Source organism: Oryx dammah, unplaced genomic scaffold, assembly GCF_014754425.2.
Source record: "Oryx dammah isolate SB20612 unplaced genomic scaffold, SCBI_Odam_1.1 HiC_scaffold_27, whole genome shotgun sequence".
In the NCBI taxonomy this organism is placed as follows: domain Eukaryota; kingdom Metazoa; phylum Chordata; class Mammalia; order Artiodactyla; family Bovidae; genus Oryx; species Oryx dammah.
This window is the reverse complement of record NW_024070211.1, coordinates 62,766,642-62,791,668: the sequence shown is the minus strand read 5'-3', so window position 1 is coordinate 62,791,668 and position 25,027 is coordinate 62,766,642. Positions and strand designations below refer to the sequence as shown.

At 44.7% G+C, this 25,027-nt stretch overlaps 1 protein-coding gene across 9 annotated transcripts in view; it reads right to left on the bottom strand.

Moving 5' to 3' along the window:
* The window catches only part of CLASP1 (cytoplasmic linker associated protein 1), a 275,488-nt gene that overhangs the window by 23,903 nt on the left and 226,558 nt on the right, over window positions 1–25,027 (bottom strand). For 5 of the 9 annotated variants that reach the window (XM_040228936.1, XM_040228935.1, XM_040228937.1 and 2 more), the window contains 6 exons: window positions 20,431–20,574; window positions 19,811–19,917; window positions 11,152–11,302; window positions 6,808–7,054; window positions 4,574–4,764; window positions 2,692–2,820 (listed from right to left, as the gene is read on the bottom strand). In XM_040228936.1, the coding sequence (XP_040084870.1) occupies window positions 2,692–2,820; window positions 4,574–4,764; window positions 6,808–7,054; window positions 11,152–11,302; window positions 19,811–19,917; window positions 20,431–20,574 (969 nt within the window). Of the gene's footprint in view, window positions 1–2,691; window positions 2,821–4,573; window positions 4,765–6,807; window positions 7,055–11,151; window positions 11,303–19,810; window positions 19,918–20,430; window positions 20,575–24,038; window positions 24,129–25,027 lie in introns of all 9 variants that reach the window. The other 4 variants (XM_040228931.1, XM_040228932.1, XM_040228933.1 and 1 more) reach the window with 1 other exon arrangement.

The window sequence follows — 25,027 nt, the reverse complement described above, 5'->3', positions numbered from 1 at the left end:
AAGCTAACACTACTATAAACCACAGTAACTTCATTAATGAGCAGCTGAAACACAACAGCAAATTTTATTTATTAAAAAGATAAAAACACTGAGTTAGATAATTTAAGAAATCTATGTATTCAAATAGGGAATATGAAAACATACTTAACCTGACAAACACCAACTTTTTAAACAAAAACTCTAAATTGGTCCCCAAGTCCTCTGTCTTGCTTATTATAAAATGTCTATGTTAGCTTAGGATGAGTCATGATGAGACAGATTTAGCGCCTGGCATATTTCAGTGTGATAGTATTTTGCACACATAGCGCCTACAAATGACCCTGAGAACACAGCCCTCAGCTTATCGGGAAAAAAACAAGACTTCGCAGCCCTGCTTTAAGCATCTTCCCTAAAGGCTGTATGACAAGTTTCAACCTATTAGAAACCATGTTTCAAGAAGCCCTTCATTGCTACAGCCCCACGGCTAGAACTAGTGTGCACCATGCCAGGGCCCTGCCGCAGCAGCCAAGGGAGGACATATCTAGTGACAAGGTCTCTCACAGCAGCTCCTTGTCAACCTGCCAGTCCATCTCCTTCATCTCCTGTGAACACAAAACTAGCTTCTTATGGAGGAGGGTCCAGGAGCTACAGCCCAGGATGAGCACACTCTGGAAGCGCCAACTGGACAGGAAGAGACTCGGGCTCTGTCTGACTAGTAACTGGGTCTAGAAACACCCTGGATCCTTTCCAATAAGTATTGAGAATGATGTCTGAATAAACATTTGAATGTACTGGTGAGAAAATATAATAACTAGAGAAATACTGTGTGTGATGTTAATTTCATATGCCAACAGAAACACACAGGTGCCCAAGCTAGGAGTTTCTGGCAAAGTGACAGCATGGAGTTTCATAAGGGAAAGGACATGGGCAGCAAGTCAAGGTGAGTCTGCAGGTATGCAAAGCAGGGAGGCCTGCCAGCAACGGCACTCCTTTCAGGACACAATGTCTCCTCCATCTGCCTTATCAGGAAATCAGTGACAGCTGCCTGGAGATCCTGGGTCACAAGAATTCCACCCAACCAAGTGCTGCTAAATTTGCTTCAGGCAGCAGGTATTTTCTGCTTGTGTCCCTCAGGCAACCTAAAGGACTTCACAGCTGAGAACCTTCTCTCCTCTACCTCTTGTCTTGCAGGGGAAAAAAACAAGAACCCCTCACACAACCAGTAATGTATGCTTGTCAGGGTCCACTGTCCAGGTTCTGAAGGTTAACATCAGGACAGCCACTGTGAAGATAGACATCTCCCAAGGGGATGGCCAGTGGCTGCCACACAGGGCAGAAGGGCTGCCGCACAGGGCTTCACCTTAATGCCACATTCTCACTTATGTCTCCCCTCTGAAAACAACTGATATCGTATGCATGTAAGAGATCACCCATTTTATTTCATTTTTTGACCATGTATTCTCATTAAGGAGAGGCTATTACGGTTTAAAACAAAAGTCAGCACGGGCCTGTTTGCCCCTTAAAAAACACGAGACCTAGTTTGCATCTTGGTTCTGCCAAAAGCTGACATGTGTGCACCACCTGACAAAGGACGGGATCTCCTGGACCCTCTTCCTCACCTGGGAACAATTATGTTGACCACTGTCAGCTTATCTGGCCCTTGACAATTATGTTGACTGCCAGCAGCTAATCTGGTCTTTACATTGTTTCAAAAGAGTTATTTTAAGTGCAAAGCGTTTTGTTCAAATATGAGTGATGACGATCACCGTCAGGCCACTGAGCCAGACTTTAGAAGTGTATGTTAGTGGTTTGCACACACACCTATCGCTTATACCCCTGTGTTTTGCTAGGACTGCTGGATGGAGACACGCCTGGACAGAGCAGCAGCCTCAACCTCGCTGAGCCTGCAGTCGTGTGGGAATCTGAGGAGGCCAGACCGTCTGTGTTCAGAAACAGTCACGTAACTGCTGAACAGGAGAAACACCACAATTTAGGGTCTGATTCTTGCTGTGAATATAAGAACTGTTCTAATCACAATTCCTTTAATCCATGACTGTGCTCACGAAAGTCACACAGGAGCCAAGACTGAACTGACCACGTGGTTACGTCTCACTTAGGGGTCAAACCCACTGTCTGTCACATCAAGTTTCGTAAACCTCTAAATAAACGGTTGTTGTCCATAGTGAACTTTACTGGAAGGGTGGCACTGAAATCATTTTCATTTAGGACAGCTCCACCCACCTCCCCACTCTCTGGTGGCCTCTCAATACTCAAAGGACTTGGAGTAACAGATACCAGGGCAGTTCAACAAGCGACTGGAGAACACGTGGACTGTCCACCATCTGCACACAAGTCTGAGCCCAGAAACGCGTGTTCTGGGACAGACCTGAGGAGCGGGAACCCCAGGAGAGTCAGTTTCTCACGTCCGGGAGGTGGTGGAGCAGGCAGAGCTGCCACCAGGCCCCAGAGCCCACAGAGTGGAGCACACTACCAGGGGAGTGGGGCAACATGATGACAGGCACCGAGGAATGCGGGGCTTTGAGGGTGAGAGGCTGGCCGAGGAGCCCCACCTGGTCCTGACTGCGGGGGGAGGGCCCGGCCCGCTGGACAGCAGTGAGAGCCCGGCTGGGGGAGCCTGCAGGCGCACTGGCTCTGCACCACTGCTCAGACATCAGGACGGACGTAGGGGCGTGCACCTCGGACCCGGCTCACCTCCTTGTGGGAGTCTTTGTGGGCTTCCAGTGTCTTCATGATGGTCAGCTCTGCGTAGTTTTTAAACCTTGCTGGCTGGTTTCTCAGGATTTCCCGCAACACTCTGAGAGCCAGTGCTCGGATGGAATGCTGGGGTGAGAGGAAAGAAGACATGAGCAAACAGCTCTGGCGCCTCCCTGCGCACATGGTCAGCAGGGCCCGACACCAGGTCCCAGGCCTGGGCTTTCCTGGCACCTGCGGGCACTGCGATACACATGCCAGGCTGACTGCACACAGGCTCCCCAGACAGCCAGCTCCATGAAGGCAGGTGCTGTGCCTCCGGGGACATCCTGGGACCCAGCACCTAAGAGAGACCCCAGGACGGCTTCCCGAATAAGCCAAGTTAGGCCCGCGTGAGGATGATTAAGTTCATACCAATCTCCCAGGGGATTTCAGGGTTTCTGAGAGTTAAGTACATATTTGTAAAATACATAAAAGAACAGATGAAGAGGACCTACACATCTCATCAACCTGCCCTGGCAGACAGTGGACTTTCCTACCAGGAGATCTGTCAATACTCCTGACCTTCGAGGTGAGCAGGTCATGGGGGAGGGGAACCTGTGCAGAGCTGCTTAAAGCTCGAGTCATGCGTCTGGAGGAAAGCCATTCCAAACAGACGCCTAATCTCAACAAAAGAGGATGGAGTTTACACCAAACAGAGCCAAACGGTACATCCTGATTCTCTGTCACTCACCTGCACAGTCCACATGCTCACACACCATCCCCTGCCCTTTCCATGACATCGCTGCTCTCCTGACAAAGCCCAACCAGTACAAGGACTCCAGGAGCCAATACGTACTTTGTTTTGAGAAAAACGAAGACAGATCTTTCATCACCGTCCTTCCACCTTTATTCTCCCTACGCCAAACCACTCAATCTAAGCAGCAGAGAGCCAGTGGAGTCATTATGACATTCACCAGCCTCTGCTCACCTGTCTTCCATTAAAGTCACCATCAGTGTGACTCTGGCATGACCTCGACCCTCGGCCTGGGCCAACTTTCTCGAAATCTGCCTGGTCCTGTCCCTGAGTTGCTCACCACACTTAATGCACTTGTGTTTCTGCTGGCCTACACGAAGTCCAGAGCACAGAGATGGATTCTTACTTCTAGAGGTTAATTCAGGGAAGTCTCAACACTCATTCCTGCTGCCACACAAGAGAGCAGCTACACAGGGTAGGGGTGGGGGGGTGGAGGCAGCCTTCGATCAGGGTGCTCACCCCTGGAAGGGTCATCTAAGAGATACCACGTGCAGATGACAAACCAGGCTGGGTGCAAACGCCTAGTTCGTCATGTTCAAATGTCATAGTGTGGAGAAGGCTTTCTATTTTAAAAATAACAATGGAGGATAACAGAAAATAGTTATAATCTCTGCTTTTGGAATGTGTTGCTGGAGCCACTAACACATGCAACGGTGAACCAAGAGGGAGCCCCAGGGAAGGCAGCATTTAGTGGATCTTCCAAAAACCAACGTCTCATTTCTCAACTGCGTAAGAACCATAAGGAAAACTCCTAAGAAAAAAAGCCCATTATTAAAAAAAAAATTCACATTCTACATTAACAAAGTTTTAAGACATTTTGTGAAAGTGACCTGAAGCAGGAACAAGTTTTCCTCAATGACTACAAACCCGATTACAGAAAACCCCGCACTGAAGCCAAGACGGGGCTTGTCTCCTGTAAGAACACGACCTTACTAACCGAGGCTCAGAAAACCTGAGAACTGTCTGGGTGTCAGCAGGAAGCATAGCACAGAGAGTGGAGGGGAGCCGGGGCCCCGGGACGGGAGGCGTGGCACAGAGTGGAAGGGAGCCGGGGTTCCGGGACAGATGGGAAGGTGGGCAGCTCACATCCTTGTCCCCGAGTGTCTCGAGCAGCAACAGCAGGATGGTCTTGAAGTGCTCCTCCCAGACGCCCAGGCTGTCCTCACGCGTGATCTTGAGCAGCTCCAGCAGCGCGCCCTTCCGTTCCTCCACCCGCTCGTTGTGGTTGGACAGCTCCTTCAGGAGGTCTGCCACCAGGTCCGAGTGGTCAATGGGCACTTGGGGGACACAAGATAGATGCTCAGCCCTGCTGACAGGACCCCGCCTGCTCTCCAGCCTCTGGGAGGTCCCCACTGGCCCACACGACGCCCTGTGGCACTGGCCTCACTCCACACCCTCAGCAGGTACCCTCACCAGCTCAATGGTGGAAACACGTGAAAAGAGGCATCCAGGACTCAGGGACCAATGGGGAGTGCCTCTACTTGGCCTGACTTTTCTACCCTGCTATTTCAAACAAGAAGAACCCCCCCAAAACCCCTCCTGGACTGTCTTCTTCCCAGCTCCACTCCCTGCACCTGGCCTCAGCCAGGCCCCATCAGGGACACCCTCACTACCCTCAGAGCCCCTGAGCACAGTTTCCTCAAGGCCCTCCACCACCACATCTGATCCGTCAATATTCATTCCCTGCTTCAGTGACCAGAGCGCAAACACACGTGGATCACAGTGTCCAGGCAACCCACAGACCATCTATTCACAGACCGCAAGGTGTGCCGACATCACGCAGTGTAACGCCTGTGGGGACTTGACCACGGTCTGTACAGCAGAGGAACATATCCTTTCTCTTTACATGTTCTTTTAAGAGACCTCAATACTCTTAAATACTCATTTTAAATAGAATGGATGAAACACAAAGACAAACCATTAGAAACCTAAATTTGTACTCTTCTCAAGCTTCTAACCTTCTAAGACTGAAGAACAAACACTAAGGAAGGTGGTGTCTTAAAGAACCCTCTCGTTTCTCTCTTGCTATCCCACCTTTTCCTTTAAGCCTTTTAGTACACAGTTGGTGGATACCTATAGCCGACATCCTTGTCTTAAATAAGACTGACAACTGGGTAAGTTAAGCACTGTATCAATCCTATGAGTAATGAGGGGAAACGGTCTGGCTCCCACAAAGTGCAAATCCAAATAAGCCCTCCACTGCTAGCCTCCTGCCCAGAGACAGCTGCGTAGACTGAGTTGCTCCCCACCAGCGAGTAGCAATCCACAGGCAAGGGCCACACTCTCGCGTCACTAAAGATACCTGTGCTTTCGGACAGTGTTCCCATCACTGCTTGGCACACGGACAGCACCGTTTTCTTCTTTTCCTGCTCCCCTCCCCTCCAATTCAGCATCCACTGGTAACACAGCCCTCTCCTCTACGTCTGCCACCACAGTGAGTCGGTTTCCCCTTACAGGAAAGGGGAAAGGCCTTAAGCTCTGGGGCCAGGGGCTGTGTCTCATTTCTGTGTCCCTGGCAAGCCACACCCTTCTTGACACACAGGAGGCCTTCGCTGAATGCTAACTGCTTAGAATTCTGATTTAAGGTTCTAACTGAAATCTTCATTCAAAATTGAAAAACAACATAAAATAATAACAGGCTTGGAAACAAAGTATACATATATAAAACTTTTAAAAACTAATTAAAATTAACTAAAACATATGAACGTGACAGCGAGGTGAAAAAAGGAAAAATTAGGTTCCAAGTAAAATGACTATCCTACCAACACATACTCACTCACTTGTTCCTCAATAATGGACACTGGTCTTAACACAAGAGTTAGAAAAATACCCAGAGCAGTTCTGTTCTGTATCAAGTATGTTCTGCTTGGGGCAAGTAACTCTACCTTTCTGAACCTCAGTTTCCTACTTGGCACAATGGGAAGGATACCTCTATCTCAGCAGCCAGCACACAGCCAGCAGGGGCCCAGGGCACATTAGGTCCCTTCCCCAACGGCAGGACCAGTAACATGAGAGACCAGCAATGTGAGAGCCCAGCAGGCAGTCTCCTTGCAGGGCTCTGGGATGCCGGGCCACAGCCCAGGATGGGGACATTCCCACCAGAAGCCAAACGGGCGGTGTCCCCATTGCCTATGCCCGTGCTCATCACCACCAGCTGGAGGCCTGATTCTTCACAAAGCCTTCCCCTCAGGCCCTCCGTGTGCCCCCTGCTCCTGGGCACAGGACAGGACCTCAGACGAGCAGAGCAAGGCAGGCCTCTGCTCCATCCCACACGCTCTGTGTGCCCGGAGCGGCCCTGGCAGGGGTTGAGCAGGACTCACCGTCTCGCAGTTGCTCCATGTCGTCGTCGAACACGGCCTCCTTCAGGGCTGTCTTGTCATAGGCGCTGATGGTGTCCGAGTAGGGGTAGGGGCTGTAGTCCCGCGCCCGTGGCCCTGGGAAGGCGCGAGGGGGCTGGGTGTTGAGGAGGGAGGTCTTGTTGTCCAGAGCCGTCCGGCCTCCTTCCACCGCCTCGCCGCCGCCCCGGCCCTCGGTGGCAGGGGAGGCGATGCCACTGTCACGGGACACCTGTGGCACAGTTCACTGTCAGCTCCTTTGTCTGAGTCTTCACAAGCATTAGCAGAGCCAGAGACTTCTCACTTGAGATCTGGCTGCTGATCCAAGTACAGTTGTTAGTGTTTCCATTTGTAAATATCTGACTCCTAAGTGACCTCCAAAGGGACAGAACATACTTACGTTTTCATCTAACCGTTCCTTAGCTCACACAGAATGTCTGTTTTCCTTGGTACTGGATGACTAATTCGACACGTATTTTTGAGATTAGTGCCATGAACTTCTGAGGAGGCCCTGGAGAAGGCAAGCTGTATACCTGAAACCCCCAGTTCTCAAGGAACTGCAGGTGCTGACACCCCAGCAGAGTACTTTTACCACCAACAGGAAGGGTTTCCTCTCACTGACACCCTGACACACCACCATGGATGGAAGCTCCCCCGATGACCCTCTGGAGACCACAGCGGCCCTGTTACCAAAACGCAGGTCTGTGTGCCTGATGTACAGCAAGGCCAAACACCACCAAAATGTTAGGGTCTGGAGCAGAGAAAGGTTTACTGCAGGGCCAAACAAGGAGACGGGTGGCTCCTGCCTTAAAAACCCCCAAAACTTCCCAACGCTTTCAGCAAATCTCTTTCCTAGGAAAAATGAGGGAGGGGCGTGGTTAGTTATTGCAAACTTGTTGGGGTCAAATCCTTTGTTCTTGAGATCAGGTCATGTAATGACGTTTCTGTAAATCTCCACCAAGTGAATGTTATTGGTTTTTTGTTTTTTTAATTTAATATTTATTTATTGGCTGCACTGGGTCCTAGTTGTGGCATGCAGGATCTTTAGTTGAAGCATTCTCATTCTTAGTTCCCTGATCCCTTAGTTCCCTAACTTAGTTCCCTGAGTTCCTTATTCTCTGTTCTGACAAAGAAGGGTGAGGTCCCAAGGCACAACTTTCATCCTCTGAGGTCCAGGTCCTGCTAAGAGACAGAACTCAGCTGGCAGCTCCCTCAGGGCCAGATCTTCAGACTCTGTCCAGCTGTCATCACTGAGGGAGCCAGGTGCCGAGGACCCAACTGGCCCTCAAGCCCCTCAGGTCGCCCAGATGCTGGGGCCCAGGTCCTGCAGACTGCGTCCTATACAGATGTCCACTGCCATCAGGTCACAGAGGTGGGATGGGGAGAGGTTCATGGCTGACTCAAGCCAGTGGGTGGCCTTGGTGAAGGCTCTGGAGCCCTGCAGGACACTGTCCCCAGCATGTCCCCTGGGTGCCCCCACTCCCTAGCTCACCTCAAGGCCGGGTGAGCTGGACGGCCCTGGAGGGGGAAGGCTGGAATCCACTCTCCACCAGCCCATTACCATTCCACTGACCACTGGCTGAATGGGCCACTGAAGGTCACTCATTGACAGTTCCTTGCTTGAGGCGGGGGGCCTACTGTAGCACTGACCAATGGCTCAGCAACCATTAGCGGCCTCACAGTAAGTGGGGTACAGGTAGCAGGGCACAGTAAACAGCCATGGGCTAGGGGCTGTGCACGACCCCACTCTTATTACAGTTCCACCACCCACCAGTCCCCTGATATATTCCCCACAGTGGTGAGATCTCTACCTACAGAGAACTCAGCATCCCCCAGGCAGATAACTCTTCCCTCATGTGTTTCTGACTCTCAGAGCTGGTCTTTATGCTGGTCAAAGAACAGGTCTTTAATATTTTCTGAAAATGTTTTCCTAATATATTCTGAGTTTTGTCTAAAACTAATTAAACCTCTGGTCCCCTGGCCCTTGTGTCATGTTTCTGACTGCCTCCATTCTCAGTGGGTCGTTTCTTCTGAGTACCCTGGCCTATCTGGCACCCTTTACAGGTTAGCAGAGGAAGTGTGGCTGACTGCAGTGGAAAGAGCAAAATGGTCACTTTCCTCAAGTCAGCCGTATGACTACAGAATAGTGGAGGAAACATTTCCAGGCAGCCATACCCCCCTGGTGATTCCTATGGCAACATTTTTATTTGTGCTTGTTGATAAGACACATCTCTCTCATTTTATACCTATGCATTTGTGGCTTTTTTTTTTTAATTGTAGTAAAAACACACACAAAAACTGAGTGTGTATGTATCTATGACATATATGTCAAATCATTTAAATCAGTTAATTCATAAGTGTCTAACTCAGTGACATTAAATACATTCACAATGGTGTGTAAGCATTACCACTGTGTCATATTTTGGGCAAAACTTTTTTCATCTTACCCAACCAAAACTCTGTACCCATTAAGTAATAACTCCCTGGCCCTTCCAGCTCTGTAGTCTCTGTTCTCCTTTGTCTTTATGAACTTGACCTCTCTAGGGACCTCATGTAAGTGGAATCACACAGTATTTTTCTTTCTCTATCTGGCTTATTTCTCTTAGCAAGATGTTTTCAAGGTCCATTCATGTTCTAACACATACATAGTATTACATTCCTTTTTATGGCTGAACAATACTCTCCTGCATGTACATACTGCATTTTGTTTATCCATTTATTTGTTGATGGATACCTGGATTGCTTCCACCTTTGTGCTACTGTGACTAACATCACTCTGAACACTGGTGCACAAGTATCTGTTCACGTTCTTGCTTTCAACTCCTTTAGATATACACCTGGTAGAACCAATGCTAGGATGCACTGGTTCTTACACACCCTGCCCAAAAGATCTTGTCCTACCATAATTAAGATAAAAAAGAATTTATAAATATATGCATAGAAGACTGAACAGGAGTTTTCTCTTGGTATAAGATGTTTCATAGATTTTTTTTTTTAATTATTATATTTTGGCTGTGCCAGGTCTTAGCTGTGGCATGCGGGGTCTCGTTCCCTGACCAGGGATTGAACCCAGGCCCCCTGCATTGGCAGCACAGAGTCTTAGCCACTGTTCTACCAGAGAAGTCCCAGATGATTTTTTTCTCTTTGTAACTCTCTTCTAAAAGTAAAACATACATTATTAATATAATGAAAAAATTATTTATAAAGGGGTTTTAAAAACTTCAGACAATAAAAAAAGAAAGTGAAAAACTCCTAATACTGATCATGTTTAACAACAAAATCTAACTTTCTTAATTTGGTACATCATATCAATTTGATACCCTTTTGGCTGGAATGTCCTTCCTGAAAGTTCCCCTCAGATCCCATGATGCCACACTCCCCTCCACTAATCTTTGGTCCTTCTTGACTCCTTTTCTTCTATCTTTCCCTTAGTGTTGATGCTCCTTAGGATTTTGTCCTTCCTTCCACTTGGCTGATTTCACTTGCTTTTCTTTCCTCCACCCCCTGTATTCTCTCACTGAATTGCAGCAGCACAGTCCTCAACAGTCCTTGCCAGAGACTCTGGCTCTTCTATTTCTGCTCATGAGCTTCCCAACTCAACTTCCTCTGGAGTCATGTTCCACCTTAGGGTCTCAGCAATCCTTCTAAAATGTACGTGTGACCATGCCACTTCCTGGTTAAAAATCCTTCAGAGATTCTTCAGTCAACTCCAGAGAAGCCTGTGGAGCTCCTTCTCCCCAATCCAGGGCACGCCCACCATGTCCACTGCCGCTACCCCCCAGGGGACATCCTCCTGCGTCCACCCCCTTCCTTCTGCCTCCTCACAGACTTCTCTAGGACTACGACCTCCTCCTTGACCTGACCAGCACCTCGCAACCTTCACGCTCAGAAGGTGACACCATCTCCTCTACAGATTCATCTGGAGCACCCAGACTGGCCCTGATCGTTCCTCCCCCCAGGACAGTTTGCTGCCACTCTGCCTGCCTCTACAGGAGACTGCAGCTCCTGGAGCGCCACGCTGGCGTCGGGTGCAGGCTCACTGTTTTTATCACATCAGAGGAGCATAAACATGTCCAAGATAATGGGAGCCAATCGAGAAAAAGGGCATTTAACATTCTTCACAAGATAGCTGAGGGCTACTGCAATTTCACAAAGTTGCCCTGGGCCTCTTAAAATCATACTGTTCTAACTATGAGATAAAAATAATGTTGGGGTTCAGGAATCCCAGTGCTCCGTGTTCAGGATTATCCCTGGATGGACACAGAGGTCCCTGCCACCCCGGGTGGGGACCATACACAGCCCTCCCTGTGTCCGCCTGCGGATACTCACGATATCGCAGTCCTTCCTGCCGTCTCTCTTAACGGGCTCGTTCAGATCCTCTTGGCTCCGAAAACTGAACTTTTCAATGGCTTCCGTCACTCCACGCAAAGAACTATAGATCTCTTCAGAGTTCAGGTTTTCAGTATCGTAGTCCAGCATGCTGAAGACCAAAAATAGTTTATTCCTTAAGTTGAGGCACATGCATAAAATTGGGGTATGGGTAAAAATTAGTTCTAATAATTTACAGAAGAAGATATAGTTTCTTTAGGTGATTTGAAATAATAAGGAGACATCTTTTGTTAGAGCACCACCACCGGACAACTTAATTACACATCTTCCTCGTCAGATCTGGCCCCAAACACACAACATCAGCACTCAGGAAGAGCCAGTGCAGTGGGAAAACAGCAACCACGAGAATGCAAGAACTCAAAGAGTGACAACCAGTGATGATGCACGAGGTAATGGTTGTGGAAAAATAACTTTCATACCTTGAAGATGGAAAAAAGTAGTTTGGTTGTTACTGGTCTCAAATGTACAAATAAATGAAAAGAAAGCTAGTGTTACAGACAAATTTTAAAAGAGTGAAGCACATGACTGTACAAGGCTGGATTTTGCTTACCAGTATCTGAAACCTGTAAAAATGAAACCCCAAAGTAGAGAATGACTCAAAGTCAGATCCACCAAAGCTCTCCGGACACCCTTCCATCTAACCCAGGAATTTGCTTGCACAACCAAACTCTTCTAGACGCAGACTCTGGGAGTTTTACAACAAAGGCAGATCTTAAAAAGATGGGTCACACTTCCAGATGAACATCTAAAAGCACTTCAGAAAGTAAGAAATATCTGTCCTTTACAGAAAAATGACATCAGCTCTTGTCCATTGAGACATCTAGCACAGCAAAACACAGAATAAGGCAAAATCCTCCTGGTATAACGCAGTGTACAACAGAGTGCCCTTTAGATGTTTGCAAAGTACACTGAGAGAGACAGAAGAGCCTAAGAACAAAGCCATCACCTTCCCTCCCTGCAAATAATTTGGGGGAGCCAAGCTAAAAAACTGTTACTTAAACGTCACTTGTCCCAAGAAAGTATTCAAGAAAAGATCAGATGAGTTGGTCTAACTTAATTTGCAGAAAGTCTTGAGTTATAACTGAGAATTGCCAGGGACATTAAAAGAATCCTTGAAAGTAAAAGTTGCTCAGTCATGTCCAACTCTTTGCGACCCCATGGACTGTGTCCATGGAATTCACCAGGCCAAAATACGGGAGTGGGCAGCCTTTCTCTTCTCCAGGGAATCCTTCCCAACGCAGGGATTGAACCCAGGCCTCCCGCATTGCAGGTGGATTCTTTACCAGCTGAGCCACAAGGGAAGTCCAAAGAGAATCCAAAGAGAGTCCAAAGAGAATTTATGTATATAAATAAACATTCAACGGCATTCATTATTAAGGACTAAAGAACAGCAATTTCTCTGTTCTTCAGAAGAGAAATAACTGAAACCAGTCATCCACTGGTGGGAACCACTCCTCCCCCAAGAGTAATACACCCAGACTTGTACGTTCTGTTAGGAATAAAGTTTCCTGTAATGTAAACACAAATCATGTTTACCAACCTTCCCCTCAGTACACACACTTTGTTGTTGTTGCTATTGTCTAAGGTTTGGGCAGATGAACAATACTTGAACAGTTCTCACTTGAATTAGCCAGACCTCTACTGGCTGGAAGTTGTAATGACCTGAGTGGTTTCTAAGACTGGATGGGTCCTGCGAGAGCGCAAGATCTGAATTCACTCTCTGAGATGAATTTACTGTCTTTGCAACCTTCTGGCCCAGGCAGAACGCATCCTTCTGATGAATGAAAAAAAACACCCTAACTGTACTTGGAGAGTTCACAAAAACACATGCCAACTCAAAGACTGGCTCTGGCATCAAACAAAAAGAAATGTGAACTTCAACACATTTACAGTTAAGACTCCATGTACACACTGACAGGAGGCGGAATCAAAAACTTGAACAGAATTCAAGATTTCAACCCCTTCTAAGTTCATAAGGTTATCTAAGGCAACATTGCTTTCATATGAAGGGAGTATGACTGTAGAGCACAGGGCCTCCCTGACACCATCCACCTCTCCTTCTAAAACACCACAACACTAGCTTATGTGTGAGCAAAGGCATTTATACATCTGGCCAGTACACTATGTTTTATAAATAAAGACTGAATATGACTTAAACAAAAAAATATGTATATAAGATGTCAAACGATGCCTTAAAATACTTTTAACAACAACAATCAAAAAGAATAACACAGCCCATGCAAAAGGAACAAATATGGGAAGAATGCAGGGATGGACAGGAGGAAGTCTGGGGAACGTTCAATGTTTAAGGGATGTCACAATATTATTCTCCATGTCGCTTCAGAAGATGCTGGCTTTCACGTAGTTCACCCCATTATTTTTAACCTGAACTTCCTTAAAAATAAATCATTTCAGTCATATAACTTTAGCATGATAGTAGCCTCTTTTTTTTTAATATGAAAATAAAGGATTCTGCCAGTTAATGGTCCTCATTCTTACTTTCAATTAATAAACCAACTCGGACTTCCAATTTAGGAGAACCTGTGCACAGCCAAGTATAATCTGCAGTGACACTTCTTTTAGACTCACTGGCTTGAGCTTTGAAGTATCTCCTTGGTACGGAGTGGAAACTGTGAGCTCCAGGTGAGAGACAGGATTATTTTCCTCTAAAGGGAAACAGATAAGGCTGCTTTCCTTGCCATTTCATGTTCTGGCAATTGTGTTTTTTCAAGTCAATACCCACGAGCCCTTAATGTGTGGGGAAGAAGGAACCCACTGTGGATGCTGTCATCAGGGAATCACAGGTGATATGACCCCAACAAGTAGCACATGTTAAAGGGACAGCAAGAGGGAAGCAGCAGCTTTGCCTAGAAAACACTGGGGCGGTAACCCCCAGTCTGTCACCTGCCCCCACATTCTGTCTTGTTTTAGCTTGGAGGTATAATCCCTTAGGTCAAAGGCCAGGTCTTAGTCATCTATAAACACTGTGATTAGACTCCAGAAAGATTTTCATAGGGTTCTTTAGATTAGGAAAAGTTGCTCAATCTGTCAGTATTCACTGATCTGAGGTCTGGCCAGGGCACTCAATACCTAGGCAGAATAAAGTTCTGGACTCACCCTGCTGAGAAGGATGCAGAGCGTAGGTGGGGGCGGGGCACATGAGACTGGGTCACCAAGAAAAGAGAAGCTGGGACAGAAGTGTGCCTTCTGAGACGTTCCTCTTCGTCATGTGTAGGAAAGAGATACTAGGTATGGAATAAGGATAACTGTTTCTGTTTATGACATCAGTAGGGTTTTGGCAAAGAGAAAGATTTCCTTTCTTAGTTTTATGTAACAGATAGGTTTTCTAAGTGTCAGTGTCTCTGGTCCACTCTCTCTCCCTCCAACATGAACAGAAGTTATAACCATTTATGAAGCATTAGCTAAAGCACTGGGTACTTGTTTGTGTACCCAAGTGTGAAAGGTGATTCAGGAATAGATGTCCTCTGGAGGGCGGTCTTCATGGCTAGTTGGGAAGATTGATTGCCTGGGGCTGAAGCTTGGTGCCCAGTAAGGCACACAGTCAGTATACTGGGAGACAGTCAATAAACTGGTCTTATACTTTGAGGCATGACCAACCTTTAACAAACTGCAGTGACATGCTTTATCTGCACTGAGGCTGGCAGCTGCCTCACTGACCACATGCCCCTGCCCGCCCTTGTGCATCTATCCGTCATCACAGGAGCACCTGCACACTTGAGGAGTTACTTTCAGAGCTGTGAGAGTTTCAAAAGGAAAATGTTGTTAAAATATTTAGCTGACTTGTTCACTTGTTCACTATGCTGAGGATACAAAGGTAAGAATGTAAATCTTCTGTGCAATCTCCAGGCATTCGAAAGTAACACATCTCTTTTCTGTTTTGTCTTAACCCTGACCTGTCACAAAGGCAAGACTCATCTCACATAGCACAGAGGGAGCAGGCTGCCCTGTACTCTGCTCATGTATCAGGAGCCAACAGGGAAGGGATTCTCTGATCTTTTGACCTTTATAAAAGAGACCCTCAAACAGGTAACTGCAGAAATACATGGACCCTCCCTTCATACCATGGATTCCCCATCTGATCTGTCACATTCCACTGGCAGCCTGTGGGGACCCCACGGCTCTCCTGCTTGGAGCAGCCCCTTTAATGAGCTGTAATTGGATGCGACTTCTTGGGGCTGCCTTTCTGGATCTCAGTCTTCAGACTATTACCACATGCAGGACAGCAGGAAAGACATCAGCCCACACCACTGAGAGCAGGACCAAGGCCCCAAGTGCAACGTGGGAAGGAGCAGGCCCATGCAGCCGGCTGGGGACACAGTGCACTGTTGGGTGATGCAGGCACATTTAGGAGGCTGAGCACTGCCCTGGGCTGAGGGCTCACAAGCGAAGATGCTGATGCATGTGGTCAGGTGATGCACCTGTTCCTTGCCCCAGGGGCCAAGTAGGAGCCATCCTCACGAGGTCTGACTGAGGTCCCGCACCTGCTCACGCTTCTCACCAAGGCTCTGCCCTGCTGGTCTCGGCCGGAGGCGGCGGAGAGGCTTCCCCAGAGACCTGAGACGACCTTGGAAGTGCAATAATATTGTGACACCTCAGACAAGTGGGACAGGTGGCTTGTTACCTGGGAGAGTAAGAGCGCCTGAGAGTCTTGTGGGAGGGAGCGGTGGGGATGGAGTTAGGCTGAGGAAAGGGAGGTGGGTGCCTCGACAGCCCATCGGCACTGCAACCCCATAACCGACTGCAGTGATCAGAAGAGGAGAGTCAGAAAGAGACACAGAACAGGCAAAGGGGGCAGGGAGGCACTATACTCTACATGTCCTACAGTCTCATCCCTTTTGGACAAGGTTCTACCCAAATTCACACTTCACCATTCAGAGGAAAAGGACCAACTTTATTTTACAATTTGGTCCTCCATCAAGACTGCTCATTCCTTCTTCACTCAGTCCTGTATTTACATTTTTAAATCACATGAGATTCCAAGTATATAGGAGTGTGTGTGTATGTAAAGGAAATTGTAAGTGCTTACATGCAAAAAAACCACAGATGTTTACTTTCAGATAATGCAATCAATTATTTTAGAAGGAACCTTTGGGAATTATGGGCCTGAATCAAATGGGACCAAGGGAACCATAGCAGAAAGTCTCAGAGAAGGTACCACCCACCAGAATACTCAGGCAGGGAACAACATGCTCCCCTACTGGGACCCTCGGATGGGGTCCAGAGGTGCCACGAGTAACTTTCTCCTGAGAGAACAGCACCAGGAGAGGATGGAGGAGCACAACCCACTGGCTGGCTCAGACAGGAGGGATAGAAAACCTAAGCCCCCTGCTCATGTGACCTGATACGAAGTTTAAAGTGCATCTGAACACAGGCACTCCTCACTCAGCAAGTGAGCTGGGCATGCAGAGGCCCCGCCTGAGTTCTAGCACCTGCTGCAACTGAGCTGCCTATAGGTGTGATAGGAGGCCACGGGGTAGAGGCCACAGGACTAGGGCAGCATTCTCAGAGCAGCACACCCACCCTGGCACTTATCACAGTTCAGGAGCAGTGGTCCAAGGCTTGTCTCCAGCTGAGGACCGGGGTGGCCCCACATCATAAGGAAACCAAGGTGTGGAGGGAGCGGCCACTGCAGCACAGAAGGGCCCTAAAGGCACCCCCCAGGCCACACGTTGAGTCAGGGACACAAGAGGACACAGACGACCACCTCAAGCTGGAGCTCTGCCCATAGGGTTGTATCAACCAGATGCCCCAGCACCTCAACGTGGGAGGGAGTCTCCAGGCTGATCTCCACTTTGAGTCGTGGCACACTCCTGATCATCTGATGGAGTGAGTGTAAAATCTGCCTTTTACTGCTGGTTACCAGATGTTACCTCCTTAGCATGCTAAGGCATGTTCACTGAGAGCGCACAGCAGACTCAAGCGAGGACAGCCGTGTGCTTTTTCTATCTTAAAGGGAACAGCCTTCACGTAATTGCTGAAGCCCCTCGCAACTCTGCTTTTCATTTAACATCAATCCCACTAAATTGAGCTAAAATGTAAACGTATATTTAATTTATGGAACACTTCAGACCATAAGTCTTCTCTCCAAAGACCCAGGAGTGTCTGTCTGCTCACTGGGAATAAACAATAATTCTTCCTTCTCACAGAGAAGGATAACCGATGGATGGAATTTCCACAGAAGGTGACCTGTTAGCTGTGGCTCCTCTAATGTTACCAGGTTGATAAAAATGACTTTCTCACTAGCAATTAAAAAAAAAACAACAACTCAAATGTGTCATCATGTTAGACTATCTTCTTATTAGCATCATAATCTGAAGGTAGAGCTTTTGGGCTTAAAAAAACTTCATTTTGATACTCAAAATTGGCTTAAAATGAAGAATTGGCAAGAACTCTTCCTTTTAAGAACAAAAAACTAACATCAAATGATCAAGATAATTCAAAAGAATAGCAGAATATAAAAATACGTTTCAACAGCACTATTCAAAAAAATAACCAAGATTTATATCTGGTGGAATCTGTCCATTGCCTATTTACAACGTGGTGACCTAATACATTGTCCTAATTAGTGCAAGAGTTCATTTCTTTCATAAATTTCCTGGTAGAAAGTATGCATCCTATTTGAACATTTCCTATGATATGATGACGTGAGGCAGCTTTCCTACTTCTGGACAGGTTTAGCTGTGAGAAAAATTATTTTTCCCATTGAGTTCAAGTTGGCTCCGGCCATTCTGGCTAGTTACACACTGACTGGGGCATATTCTGTTTAAAAAGAAAGAAAGAAACTACATAACTAAGTAATTTCTTACAGAACAATTTGTTGGTAAGAAAATATTTCAGCCTCACTTGGACTTTTTAATGCTGAAAAGAAACTTCTTATTTCTTACACTCATCTGGTAACCCTAACAGTAAAAATTTAGATCAGTCTAGTTAAGAATGAATGGTGACCTGGAAAAATAAATTAGAATTTTAAAATAATTTGGAGATCCATGAAATTTGAAAATACCTAGCCAATTCTTAGCTCTCATGGCTTATACTAGCAGCCCCCCCCCCCACATCTTTCACTTAAACTATCAGCACATATAATAACAAAACACTTAATCTGAAATTTATCCTTTATTACGTAAAGAATGTGCAACCTTATTAGTGAAATAACTAAAAAATAAGTATGAACTGAGTATTATGGAAGAACAGATTTGTCAATGTTTCAGAAGTATCACTTCTAAACAAAAGCAACAATTTATAGAGAATACAAGTTTTCCACAAATTTTCTCCTACCAAGGAAGAGAATTCTATGATTTTACTGCCAACCCTGGGGTCATTTAAGACAAACCATTTATTTAGATACAGATAAAAAGTTGGCTGAGTCTCAGTCATACTTGGGAAAAGTCAGACATGTTTTCATTACTTTCTGGTCCCAACTGTTTAATTAGATTAGCCTGCTAAAATCATGACCACACAGACCAAATTTGGAAACACAATGTTACTTCAGCCTACCTAAATACAGTGCCAGGGGGACCTTAGGCAATATAAACACTGAGATGCTGTAAGTATACAAAATATTTCGCTTCTCCAAGAGAAAAATACAAATCTGACATTTTCTAAAATATTTATATGATAACTTGAGAAAGTGAACAGAACTTCAGAAGTAAGGACAGCAGAGTTTGGAAGACTCTCAAGCATTAAAAAAAAATCTAAACTTAAAGGCACTTCCATATTGTTATTTTCCAACTAAAGAGGTAACTCATAAAGGGGGATGGTATACTTGTAAGATTTTCTCTAATTTTAAGATCCTGGCGTCAGCAACCCAAAGTCCTAATGTCTTGAAACAAACACACACGTGTGACCCTTCCAAGACTCTTTCCTAAAAACTGCAGCCTACAGGGTCACCATGAATGAGACCATGAGAAATTTCAACACAGTCCAGGCGGTCACAAAAGCCATCACACAGAGACTTATAAAAGCTCTGGTCAGATGGAAATGTTATCTAAAGATCTTGAGGCAAAGTATCTTCTCAAGTCACTGCCTCAGACTCTGTAAGGCCGATGTTCACATGGCCCCAACAGGAGTCTGAAAATGCTGATCCATGTTTAGTTCTCAGGCTCTCAGTCCCTCCTCAGAGCAGCATTCTGCTTCAACCATGAGTCTGGAATGAAAGCAACCATGCTTGGGACGGCCACTTGGCTGGAAACTACCCCAGACTGTGTGTGGACAATGATAAAGGATTTTACTGAGATGGGCAAATACCTTCGGGTGCTGCTATTGCTCACACAACAGTTAAAAGAGTTTCTATGTTAAACAGGACTAAATATAACTTTTGGTTTTAAAATTCTTAAGGTACTACAAAGTGTTTAGAGCTGGAAGAATTCCCAGAGACCATTCAGCAGGAACTGCTCATTTTGCCACAGAAGTTAACCGCTTTGCCTGATATCACACAGTCAAGATTTGGGTGAAGACTAGGACCTGGGGGCTCCTGGAACCCACACACTCTTTGGTATTAAGCTCAGTCTGTAATCTGGAAATTAGCTAGAGGAGACATGGGGGTGCTTTAGTGTCTTCATTGTTGTTGAAATGGCTTTACCTTGGAGACAGGCCACCATGGGAGCAGTTGGTGGGTGAGGTCAGGGGGCTGGTCCGGCTGCTGGGGTGTCTGGAGGGAGTCCGGCCAATGGTGTTGCTTGGAGAGCCCTGGGTGAAGGCAGGAGAGCTCCATCACACAAGAGATAAATATAGAACACAGTTCCACTTTGCCCCTGGCCTTGGAACCCATATGTAAATAAATGGGCAGATTTTGCATAATCAAGGTGATTTTTTTTGCAGAATCATAAGTTCATTTTTTAAGTAGATATGAACCGAAAATCGGTAACTGGGCAATCCCGAAGCTGAGTGACTGCTGTCAGCTGTGCTGGAGTAACAGACACAATTCAGCATTTGCATCTTTACAGAGTGAAAAAAAAAACTAAGTTCCTCAGTAACTGCCTGAATGACTTCATAGACGTTTAACTAAACAACCTGACTTGACAGAAAGGCCATGTTTAAATACCAGATTCATTCACTGGGAATACAGCAGGATCAGACATGGCCCCCACACTCTGGCTGCCCATGATCTACTGCAAGAGAACAGGAAAACTGGCTGTTCCACTAGAGCAAGTTCTAGATGAGGAGTAAGTGGCGGTTACCAACTGTGACCAAAGCACTCACCACACCGGTATTACTGGAATTCTTGAGGTGGTTATGCAGGAGTTTGGTGGCACCATCCTGGAATGTTTTTGGCAAGGCACCAAGTAACATAGTAAATTCAGGAGTGTTCAATTCAAACAGAGAGATGAGCACAATTTGTGCTGCCTAGAAACAGAAGAGATGATTAATCTGTGTTATGCGCAATTGCCTATCTTGGTCAAAATGCTCATTAAAATTGTTTGTTTATTTTGGCCAAGCCACATGACTTGCAGGATCTTATAATAGTTCCCCAACCAGGGACTGAATCAAGGTCCTTGGCAGTGAAAGCTCTGAGTCCTAACCACTGGACCACCAGGGAAGTTCTAAAATTATTTTTAAAAGAAAACTGTTTTGTATGAGTAAATAATAACATTTGTGCCACACACAAAAAAAGGCAAAAAGCACCTACAGAAAACACTATAATTGATGGTAATCAATTATAAATAGCCTAATTTTGATATGGAGAATAAGCCCTGGTTTCACTGAACGCACTGGCCTCAGATTTCCACAGCATGTTAACAATAAACTGCAACTTCTCTGTTTCCAGGACTAGGGTCAAACAATCAAAAAATCTGAAAAGGCTTAAGACTGTTAACCCTAGTAAGTCAGAATCAGATGAGGCTCCCAGTATACGCAAAGAACAAGTTTCTAAAGAAGCCTCCACTGCTTTGTCTTATAAAACTACTTTTCCCACTGACTAAGAAAAACTAGAAAAAAATAGAGTTCCGGTACATCTGAAAAACTCCTACTTTTACATCTGTGCATTGAGGACAGAGACAGTCTTTGCAGAGCAAACCAGATTTACTCCTCTGCCTTTTGGAAATGGTTCTACTTTTCTTTACTAGAGAGACCACACATGCAGGATGACTCATAGTTGCTAGCAGCCATGTGGGGAAGAGCAAGCGGCTAGAGCAACAGCACTCAAGGGGAACCCTGGCTTCCCTATTAGGTTACATGCCTGCTATTAGCTTAATGCCTGCGGAATCAGTCACAAGGGTTCTGACTTGGAAAAACCATGCCAAAAGAAAACTTTAGGAAGTACTAACTGGCGTTTCTTACAATTTTCTAAGAGTCTAAAGAAAGGAAAATGCTTTATGAAAATATTTTAATAATTTGTTTCTAAAGATTATAATATTTAGGATTGAAGCAATTGTTCTAAATATTTTTCCACTATATAGAATATTACATAAAAACATGACTGCTGAGATTTTTTGCAAACAAACATCAAAATAAATTTCAATGATTTTATAATATTAAAATTAATTTTAGGTCCAGTTAAGACAAAACTACTATTTTGTGCCTGGAGAAGGGAAAAAAGGTCCAAATACCCATACGCATTTAACCAAAATTAAAAATTACAAATCAGTAGAATAACATTTTTTATACAACTGAAAATTTCCTTTTATAATGTCCTTAAGTACAGCATTGGGCAAAAGCATCTTACTTCTCTTGACTTCTAAACATGGTCCTTTATATCCTTTCCATTAAAATTAAATTGTAAGGGCCACTGTCCTTTTATGACACAGGCAAAAAATATTATTATTGACTGAACTGAAATAAACATTTCTGCATTATTAAAACAGTTTTAAGAAACCATTATCTGAAGAACTCCATTTCACCATCAACTTAATGTACTGTTAATACGATTTGTATAAAAGCAAATTCCCCAAATCCTGCAAAGTAACCTGTGCATGACTGTGGTAACTGTGCAAAGTAAAAAGTAGTACAAGTAAAAAAAACATGCAAGTAAAAAGTCTTACTGATGTTAGGGAAAAAAATGCATGCAGAAAACACTGCACTTCAAAGAGAAGAAAAGAAGCAGACTTGAGTTTTGGCAGGGAAAAATCAAGATCACCAATTAAATTAAGAAAGTTTAGGCACTTATTTTTTTGTTTACTGCAACTGGCATTAGAAAACTGTTTTTACATGGAATGGGCCACTGTCTTTAGACCTAATTTCTCCCCAGAATGACAAGATAAAACTTACTTGGGGTTTTTCACAAAGCAAATTATGAAACTGGTAGAGTCTTTTAGGAAAAAGAGGGCTGCAAGGTGACAGGCCTAGAAATTGTGCTAATCAGGCTACTTAACATTAGTGCCTTCTGTCATATGGGAAAAGAAAGTGTAGCAGACTTCAACTTCTACCCACTGAAGAGCCTTCCCTCAATAACCTAAAGGTGAATTTCCATGAGAAATCAAATAGAAAGACAAGGAATTCTGAAAATAATTCGTTGGACAGATGATATATGGTTTTATAAACATAAAATGAATATAACTTATTTTTGTACTTTCTAAAATATAAATTGTAAACGATCTCATACAGCTTTCCAAAGTAACCTTTTGGTTTAAAGCTGTTTTCACAGTAAAATCTTTTTTCTGGGATCCATGCTCCAGAAATGGATAGAAAGTATTATTTAAATATGTTATTTTTAAAAGATTTCACATCAAAGTTCTAAAAGAAATGAAGACTGTTACGATCCTAAAATATTTTACCTACAACTCTGTATCAGTGAGGAGTCAGAATACCAGAATACTCAGGCAAGGATAAAAACTGGGTTATATTTATCATCACCATCAATATGCTCCTCATTGCAGGAATAATTCCAAACATGGGGATGGGTTGGAGAAATTTGGAGCTTCCCTGATAGCTCAGTTGGTAAAGAATCCACCAGCAATGCAGGAGACCTGGGTTCAATCCCTGGGTTGGGAAGATCCCCTGGAGAAGGGAAAGGGTACCCACTCCAGTATTCTGGCCTGGAGAATTCCATGGAGAAATTCATTTTAAACAGCCTGGGCCAGAGCTCATGATCAATAATGAGTCAAAAGCCAGAGGGTGTCATTGCTGTGCCTGTTCCCTCTTTGAGCCCTTGCCCCATGAGAGGAAGGGCCATTAAAAAGCCAGACCAGAAACTCTGCTGCTGATGTTTTCTAACACGTAACTAACTCTTGGGGCCACGTGTCTTAAAGATCACATGGTGACCTAACAGGAAATGGCTCCCCCAGGAGAACTTAAGACGGTGAAGGTAAAAGGGTCTCCAAATCCTACTGCTAGTTGTCTGAAAAGAACCTGCAGGGTTATCAACGGCCTGTACCGCACAGCAGAAAAGGATTCTTCCAGAGAAGAGATTGATAAAACTTGGACAAATGCTTTGGTGTTGGCATTAATTAGAGAAATTTAAAATTTGAGAGGAAAGGGAGTTTTCTAATTAATTAAACACCTATTACTGTTCCCTTCAGAGTGTGATTAAAACTGCTTTAGAAAAATCACCAAAGAGAAGGTATTTCAAAACCTTCCGACATTTTAAATTCAGCATCACTCTTTTGCTATTGTGTTAAACTTTGTCTGTCTGCAATATGGCTATTTCTTTGGGAAGGCAATTAATTATAAAATACACCAAAACACAATACTTTTTTATACAGGCACGTGCACACATGCACGCACACACATACATTCTTTCTTACATAGTATTATGTTAACTTTAGGTTTTTCCAAAATCTTCTCAGTGTTTTCACAAGTGTAATCAAGATTAATAATCTAAATGCAAACAGTGATGTGTCTCTTTGCAAATTAGTATACAGTTTCAAATCTACCTGTTTACAATTTTCTTCCAAGTTTCCTTCTCCAGGCCCAGAGCAGGTCGAGGCCGCCCTTATGGGTAAATCTTCCCCTACTCGACTACGCTGAAGCAGGATGGACAGACAGGAGAGGGGCAGGGTTTAATCAGAGGCAAGAAGCACACACTTAAATCCATGGTTATTGATAAGCTTCCAAGTGTTTGGCTTAGTTTCCAAAGTCATGTGTGTGTATGTGTATGTATGTGTATATATATACACATATAAATATATGAAAGAGATTGTACAATCTAAAAGTCTATGAATAGTAATAGCACAGTAACAGGATTCTGAAGAATATCAGTAACTACCAGTTTTAAACCTCAATCATCCCCTAAATCCTTCATAATCACAACCACTCTTGGAAGTAAGGCTCTTGCAAAGAGATTAAAGTGAGACTTGAGCAAGGCAGTCACAATTAAACTGAGATCCAAATCTCATTCAATGGTATTAAAACTCTGAGCTTTTAGATTAGGACAGCTGCCTATCTATAATCAGAGATTTACATTTTTTTCAATTAGTAATGCCAACTTTCGAAAGCTGTTTATATACTTCTCCCCCTCCAGGCAACAGCATCTTCATCATCTTTAGTATTCTGTGACATGCCATTATTCCCTGCATTTCTCAAAACAACCTTTGGGGGCCAAACCTGTTAGTTCATTTGACAAAGCCAGTGCTCAGTGTTAGAGAATCACATAAGGAAACACACAGGGATTCTGAGCCTGAAAATATAAACACACTATTAAAAATTCTATTGTCATTACTGCATTCCTTTTGACTTAAGGGGGAAAAAGAAATCTCCCTAATGCTGGAAAAAATGTGAAGCAGCAGCAAACCAAAGCAACCCTAAAACAGTAACAGCTTAAACTATAAAAACAAAGCAGTATTTATCTAGGTTTTTATATGCTCTATTGTAATTGGTCCTCCCAATAGTGACTAGGGTCGGCCCTGCTGGCTCAGAGGTTAAA